We start from the raw sequence: 8351 nt of genomic DNA, 5'->3' as shown, positions 1-8351 counted from the left end.
AAATATTTTCTAGAAAAAATAAATATTTAAATATTTGATTCACTTAAAATTCAATAAAAAATATAACTTGGTTGCCGGAAACTATTTCAGAAAAATTCTAATAATTTGTTTTGAAAAAATAAATGATGAGACAATTATGACATAGAGAATGACAAATGTGTGTTAAGAAATCAAAAACTTAGCATTTTTTTTTTGAAAAATTAAAACTTTTATATGAATATTCATACAAGTGAACTTCAAACTTAATTAAGAAAAAGGTTTGTGTTTTCAAGATTATTTATTTGAGATTACGTGAAAGGATTATGCTTCTCATGTCTAACCTCAAATTTTATATTTTTTTTCCTGGAATTTGATCATGTATCCCACAGTAACTCTCTCCGTAGGCTTATCTTTAGCATAGTGGATGGAATCCCTATCCCATGCTCGGTAAATATGATTTTATTTTCTCAATACAAACAAAACAAAAATATTTGAAAACAGGCAAGCGATCGTGAAGGAAGCTTAAAAATTAATAACATGGTCCCCCTTTAAGAGTTTTATTAAAAAAAATAGTAAATATTGTTTTTAAAATATTTTTTTATTTAAAATTTATTAAAATAATATTTTTTTTATATCAGTATAGAAAAATAATAATAATAATTAGAAAAATATAATTTTTTTATATCAGTATAAAAAAATAATAATAATAATTAGAAAAATATTAATTTAAAACTACAAAAATTCAATTTTTTTAAAAAAGAATGACCGGTGTCTAAATAGTCTATCCTGTTTATATTTGTACAGTAAGTTTTTGCTTTATTACTCGCCCATTCCCACTGACAAAATATAAAAAGACGGACTCATAGATACTCAGAGAGAGAGTCTCGCAAGCTCAGCACCCAAGCAACTACCAACTCTCGACTCCGCGCTCCCTATCTCCACCAATGCAAAACTCGCATCCTGTTTGGTTTAGCTAAACTAGGGATTTATTCTCTCTTCTTTTACATAAATAAAAAAAAGAAGCCTCCTTCGAAGCAGAAGACATTTTCTGGTAAGCCCCGAATGTGAACTTGTTATGTTTTTGTTTTGCTACGCATTGTTTTGTTTTGGTTTTCTGAAGTTTTTATTTTGAGATTTTTCTTTGGTGGGTTTGCTTTTTAAGCTTAGCAATAATGCTTCTTTTGTGCATCTTTCTGAAAGATATCTTATTTTCTATTAAAATGTTGGCCTTAAGTTAGAGCTTGAAGTGTGGCTGGCTTTTGAGTTTTGAAAGTTTTTTCAAAGAAGACCTAGGCTTTGAGGTTTATTTTTTGACAGAGTACTTCTGGAAAACATCTATTTGCTTAACATGGATCTCTGTTTCTACTGTCTCTGTTTCTAGCTTCATTTTTTTTTTTTGTAAGCTTGTTTTAAATCAATGTATTGTAGATCTAAGCGTTTAAAACTCTAGAGAGGGAGAATTTTCAAGGTGTAGAGTGCTTCATATGTTGGGTAATAATTTGTTTTCAGTTTCCTTCCAAATTTATTTTTATTATTATTAGAGTCTACAAGGGTAGCCTCTCACTTTTCAAAATCATAATCTCTTCAAGGGTCTTCTGAAAATTTTACAGAATATAAGTCAAGGAATGTTTCCCTTTCAAATTTCCCTCTGGCTGCCTAGTTTCTGGGTAATGCCAAGTTTATTTTCCATTATTGATTGTTACACTTGACGTGAAAGTTTTGATAAAATAAATCCGGAGGATGTCCCTGGGTTTGGAGATAGAATGTTTCTATTGTGTTCTTCTTTTCCTTTTGTAGCTGTCATCAAGTGTGTTTTTTTCACCCCACATACAGAAGTAGACAGGCGAAAGTATTTCAATTAAGAACGGAACTAGTTTTTATATTATAAACTAAATGACGCGACATTTTCCGAAATGAACAGAGCATTTTTGTTATGATGATCATCATTTATCTGGTTCTGGCCCGTTGTTCTGTTTACAACCGTGTTTGGAGCACAAAACAAGTACTTGAGTAAAAAGAAAGGGATACAAAAGGAAAGAGAAAAGAAAGTTGCAAAGATGGATCATGTAATGATATGTGATGAGGTCTTCTCATTACACCCTTTTCTTTGTTTTTAATTCTGTCATGTGACTTTGGTTGGTGGTAGTGGGGGTAGTTTCCGAGGAGTTTCTTTGAAGGCATTATATTTTTTTCTTGCTTGTTAGGTTTGTGCATACTGATTTGAGGTGGCTGTCATCGTTCTCAACTCCACACTATTCTTTCTTTTACATACATGTGTATTAGATTCTCGTTTGAATTTCTTTCTCAGCCAAAGATTTCCTCTGAAGAACTGCAGGTGGCGTGGGCCAGGTGGGGTTTCAAGAAGAGGACTTTTAGTGAAGGAGATAGAAGCCATAATGCAGACACCAAAAGCAAAGTAAGACCGTCATTTCCTTAGCAGTATTACAATGTTTTTACCCACTCTTGGTGTTTGTATGTTTTCGTGTGATATGTTTTCTTAGTATGTCATTAACTGAATGGGACCTCAATATTATGTTCTTCATGTAATGTAGACCTACTCATTTCTGCACTGTTTTTCTGATCTACAATTAGAAAAATGCTTTCATTTAAGTCCATTTAATTTTAAGTCTAAACGAACTTTCTTCTGCAATAGGTGTATCAGTGATTTAGAGAATCATTTGTTAACTAAATGTGAACCCCACAGATAATTTAATTGAATAGACTTAGTACTGGAAAGATTTTTTTACAAGGAACAGGATGAGTTTGAGTATCACACCAAGACAGGAAAATGAAGTTTTGACAGGGTATCAATTGAATCCAAATTTTGAAACGACTTTTTTTTTCCTTTCCTTTCCCTTTCCTTTTGTTTTTGAAAAAAAAAAACTATTTTCCTATCCCAGCAGTCAACAAAGCATATTGACTAGTATCTCAAAGGTAATTAGTGACAGTAAATCAGATGGTGCATCAAGATCTAAGTGGTGGGGGAATGTTGAAATTTAGCATGGTTAATCTATTCAAAAAGTGGCAGGTATTGAAATTATTGTATCATCTTAAAACACGCTGGTGTGCTATGAATTCTTGCATGGCCAATCTTTTCAAGATGTAGTAAATTTGTCATCCAGCAATAACTGATATATAGCCTGATTAGTCCAGGCATTTACACTTTCGAAACAGATTTGTTTGAGTTTTTCATTGTTGCAATTTACTTTTTCCTTCTGTTTTATTTCATTCTTCTTGTATTTTCTCAAGCTCTGGTTGTCATTCCCCTAACTTTGAGTGCAGAACCATCTCTTTGGAAGTGCCTCGGAAGAAATCTCCTGCAACACCTCGAACTCGGCAACTCAAGACACCTGGAGCAGAAACTGACTGTGTCTCTCCAAATCCAGCAAGTAGGACCCCAAAAGACAGAAGCCCTAAAGTCACTGAAAGGAAATCACCAAGAAGTCCAGCAACTGAGGTACTCAGTTACAACTAGTTAATGGTTATACAGAATTACCCGGGAGAGTACTTTTACAATTGGCCATTTCACTGTTACAAATACCTGTCCACACCATTTGAGTTTTTTTAGCCATATAATTCTTTAATTGTCAACCTTCTCTGTTGATTTTTTTTTGAGAAAGAAACCTTTTGTATTAATAATATTTTCACAAATTACTGTTGTTGATACTGTTGTTTACTCACTTTGCTATCCTCTCTCTGTCTTGCGAGCCCAGAAGAAGCGCCCAAGCAACATATCAGAATTGGAATCACAGCTTGCACAACTCCAGGAGGATCTGAAGAAGGCAAAAGAGCAACTAAACACTTCAGAGTCATGGAAGAGGCGTTCCCAGCAGGAAGCTGAAGATACCAAGAAGCAGCTTTTAACCATGTCACTGAAACTCGAGGAATCACAACATCAATTGATGGAGCTTTCTAGTTCTGAAGATGTCCGTGTTCAAGAGCTCCGTAAAATCTCCCATGATCGTGATAAAGCTTGGGAGTCTGAACTGGAGGCTGTACAGAAACAGCACTCTATTGATTATTCAGCCTTGGCTTCTGCCATGAATGAAACCCAGAGGCTCAAAACTCAGCTGGAAATGGTAGTGGAATCTGAAGCTTCCCAAACAAAACATGTGGAGTCAGTGCATGCTGAATTAAAGGGGTTGAGGCTGGAACTAACTGAAACTCTCTCCCTTGTTGAAAAAATGAAAATTGAGCTCAGTGATACCAGGGAATCTGAAGCTCAAGCCCTAGAACTTGCTAGTAAAACTCAAAAGCAATTGGAAGAAGCAAATGCAACTGCAGATATGCTGCAGGCTGGTGGCGTCAAATCCATGGAGGCTTACAGATCCTTATCATTGGAGCTGGAACAATCAAGAGCTCAAGAAAAATCTTTAGAGGAACTTGTGAGTAAATTGCAAGCAGATCTGGCAAATGTCAATGAGAAAACAGTTGAGAATCCTACAGGGGATGTTCAAGTTTCACATGAAAGTGTAGAAAATGAGGAAACAAAACAGCTCAAAGCAGAGACGAACCTTTTGAAAAATGAAGTAGGTCAGTTGAGATCCTTACTAGAAGCAACCGAGACACGGTACCAGGAAGAATATATTCAAAGCACATTGCAGATTAGAAGTGCTTACGAGCAAGTTGAACATACAAAGTTGGAATCAAGCCAAAGAGAGGCTAAATTGGAAACAGAATTGAAGAAAGCCAAAAATAATATTGAAGAGTTGAGGGCTAACCTGATGGATAAGGAAACTGAATTGCAGGGCATTACTGAGGAGAATGAGGGACTGATGTTGAAGATTAAGAAAAATCAGACAGGTGAGAGAGAATCTGAACTTGCAATGGGGTTGAAGAATTTAGAGCATGATCTGGCAGAGTTGAAGGCAAGTTTGTTGGATAAGGAAGTGCAGTTGCAGAGAGTAGCTGAGGAAAATGAAACACTCAGGACAGAAATCAAGAAAGGGGAAATAGAGCAAAGTAAAGTTAATGATGAAGCTGTTGCAATGGCAGAAACTGCAAGGGCTTCAGAACATGAAGCTCTAATGAAACTTGGTTATCTGACAGAGGAAGCAGATAAAAGTAGCAGAAGAGCAGCACGGGTGACTGAGCAACTGGATGCAGCCCAGGCAGCGAACACTGAAATGGAGGCTGAATTGAGGAGGTTAAAGGTGCAGGCAGACCAGTGGAGGAAGGCCGCTGAGGCAGCTGCTGCTATGCTTTCAACTGGGAACAATGGTAAATTTGTAGAGAGAACAGGTTCACTTGACAGCAACTATAATCCTATTGCTGGAAATATGGGTTCACCTGGCTCTGAAGATATGGATGACTCGCCAAGGAAGAAAAACAGGAACATGCTGAAGAAAATTGGGGTCTTGTGGAAGAAGGGTCAGAAGTAGCCAGGCTTTACTGCCAGGTTACAACGTTGTTTCATCAGTTCGAATACTTTCTTTCATCTCTTAATGTTCTTGTTTATATAAATTGCAGGTGCTGGTTGGTAGCAGCCAAGTTTAGTATGATGGATAAATTTCTTTCAAAGACTGCTGTATAGTTTCGTGGAAACTGGTGAATTTCTGGGGTTCCATTTTGTTTTGTCTGATGGTCGCGGTGGCTTTTGATTTTCGACTAGATATCATCTAGTTCACTGCACGAAGCAGTTGATCTTTGCTAGTACGGCATCAGCATGAATTATGTATTGATTTGGAATCTGAAAAAAAACAGGGACACACTTGTATTGTATTATCGGAGATACTCCAAGTTTACCTTGGCTGATGATTGTGTTTCTTGTACAAGACCAAGCTAGCCGTGTCTCATCCTTTTTTATCTTCATCGTTTTTTTTTTCGCTTGCTTTAATTAATGCATCTGTTCAAATTCTTTGTCACATGTATCCATTCGAATCAACTGTATATCTCCAATACACGGGGCAAGTTCATCGTTTTTTTTTTTTCGCTTGCTTTAATTAATGCATCTGTTCAAATTCTTTGTCACATGTATCCATTCGAATCAACTGTATATCTCCAATACACGGGGCAAGTTTCACAAAAGGTTTGACTGTTGTAATAACTGGTTACGAAATTTTGCCGAAAGAAATCGGCAATTATGCACTCGTGAGGAACCCCGGAATGTTTTCCTAGACAATATCAAGAGCCATGCAATCATTCTCGTCAACAATGCCGACACTGTTTAGTTGCCACTATCCCGCATCCCAGCATTTTCCGTTGTCTAGCGAGCGTTCAGCGGAAGGTACTCATGAGTTCTGGAACAATTCATTGCATGGAAGTGGACTGGGAAATCATGCATGTTCACGGCCAACAGGACACATGATATTTGTAAGCCAGAATTATTTTTCTATGAAATGTAATAGTGTAATTACTAATTTGTTCTTGGAAAAAAAGAGTAATGAATTGAGCTTTGGGATGAGATTATCTTTTCACAATTACATTTGTTTTTAACATATTAGATGGGGTTATATTTGTTTTTTTCTATTTTAATGCAGTGTGCAATTACAACTTTAGCATTGGAATAAATAATTCTAATGTTTTGATCCATGGATGTTTTTGTTTTTTTATTTTTTTTCTAGATATTGCAATTATTTTGGTCTTTAGCCACGAAAACAATACAACTCTCTTTTAAAGTTTTTTTTTATTATTTTATATTGATTTTGTTATTGAGTTGGAGGTTATTTAGAATTAATATTATAGTAGTTATATATTTATATATAACAAAAATAAATTTGCTAGTACACATGCAAGAGAACGTGAACGACCCCCGCACCACTCAAAAGTCATGTGTGGGGTCGTTCAGCCATAAAATACTGTTTTTAGAACAATATTTGGAAGATCTCAAAGCTCTTTTCATCATGATGCGGCGTGTGTATCATAGTTATCATTGGTTTAACGCCAACGATCATTTTGTTTTCTTTTCTCACTTCTTGAATTTTGCATCAACTTCTATAAAATTTTAGAATAACCTCTTCAATTGTTTTTTCTTTTATATTTGGTTTTTATATTTTTTATTACTACTTTTATAATTTAGAATAAGCTATAAAATTATAAATAAGTTTCAATTTCACCCTTTAATATTTGTAAATATATAAAAAATTTATCAAATTGCAAACATCTTTCACTTTCACCCCTATAATTTTTTAAATCTTTAAAATTTTATCTTTATATTTTTAATTGCAACTTATTTTGTTTTGTATCATTTCTAATTTTTTTTCAACTTTCATCATCATTGAGTTTTTTCTATTAAATTTTATTCTTGTTCTTTTTATTGCTATTTTTTTTTTGCCTTTTATGTTTTTTTTTATATTTTTTATATTTTTTTTATCATTCAAAATTAAATTAGTTAAAAATTAAGTTTCTTGATTTAAATCGACTTCAAGAGTTGTTAGTTTTAGAGGCTAAACCAAGTTTAAGAGGTTCACCCAGGTTCTCATGTTTTTTTTTTCCTTTTTTAAAGGTGATGTTTCTTTTTTTTTGTTCTATTATTTATTTTTGCGGTTTTCCTACCATTTTTTTAAGTTTCACTCCCTACTAGTTTTTAATTTATGAATAATCTATGAAATTACAAATGTTTTTTAATTTCACCCAATTTGATTTTATTATCTTTCAAATTTATTTCTCATTCTTTTAATTGCTATTTATTTGGTTTGGATTCATTTTTAAAGTTTTTTTTTTCAAATTTCATCTTCTTTAGTTTTTTTTTCTATTAAATTTTATACTATTTTTTTCTTTGCTCTCTCTTTCTTTGTTTTTTTTTTTAGCATTTGCAAGTTTGTTTAATAATATTTTTTCACCAATTTCATGGTTTTGATAATTAAGTTTCTTAATTGAATTTTGGTCTAACATTTCATAAGTTGTGACTTTTAGAAATTAGATTAGGTTTATAAGATTTGCCCCTTCTTCTTTTTTAAAGATGTTTTTTCTTTTTTCTTTATTTGTTTTGTTTTTGGTATTCTTTGTGGTTTGCCTTATGTTGAGTTGCCCCCTATAATTATTTTCAATTTCATTCCTATTATTTTTTAATCTATAAATTATCTATCAAATTATCGATGTTTTTCAATTTCACCCTTATGATTTTTAAATCTTTCAAATTTGGACCTCGTTCTATTAATTGCTATTTATTTTATTCAAGATTATTTTAATATTTTTTTTCTCAAATTTCATCCTCTTTGCACTTTTTTTTTTATATAAATTTTATCTCCATTCTTTTTTGTGTTGTTGTTGTTTTTCTTTTTCAAGTTTTTAATTAATAGTTTTTCATAATTTCATCATTCAAAATTAAATTTGTTAAGAGTTAAACTTCTCGATTAAAACCAGCTCCAAGATTTCACAAACTACAAGTTTTAGAGATTAGACCAAGTTTAAAAGGTTTGCTCGGGTTTGTT

The 8351-nt window shown here is 33.2% G+C and overlaps 1 protein-coding gene across 7 annotated transcripts; it reads left to right on the top strand.

The window, feature by feature from the left end:
• Nucleotides 1-809: 809 nt before the first annotated feature.
• On the top strand, nucleotides 810-5788 carry LOC105110725 (interactor of constitutive active ROPs 2, chloroplastic-like). Of its 7 annotated transcripts, none has more exons than XM_011005874.1 (5): nucleotides 810-1030; nucleotides 2315-2395; nucleotides 3262-3436; nucleotides 3693-5372; nucleotides 5448-5788. In XM_011005874.1, the coding sequence occupies exons 2-4, from the start codon at nucleotides 2376-2378 to the stop codon at nucleotides 5358-5360; spliced, it is 1863 nt and encodes a 620-aa protein (XP_011004176.1). In that variant the 5' UTR covers nucleotides 810-1030; nucleotides 2315-2375; the 3' UTR covers nucleotides 5361-5372; nucleotides 5448-5788. The 7 variants fall into 7 exon arrangements, with proteins under 7 accessions (XP_011004176.1, XP_011004177.1, XP_011004174.1 ...); XM_011005872.1 differs by having other exon boundaries at nucleotides 811-1030; nucleotides 3693-5377; nucleotides 5449-5788; XM_011005873.1 differs by having other exon boundaries at nucleotides 811-1030; nucleotides 3693-5379; nucleotides 5455-5788.
• The last annotated feature ends 2563 nt before the right edge of the window (nucleotides 5789-8351 follow it).

This window comes from Populus euphratica, unplaced genomic scaffold (genome assembly GCF_000495115.2).
Source record: "Populus euphratica unplaced genomic scaffold, PopEup_1.0 scaffold264.1, whole genome shotgun sequence".
In the NCBI taxonomy this organism is placed as follows: domain Eukaryota; kingdom Viridiplantae; phylum Streptophyta; class Magnoliopsida; order Malpighiales; family Salicaceae; genus Populus; species Populus euphratica.
This window is presented reverse-complemented; position numbering and strand designations above follow the sequence as displayed.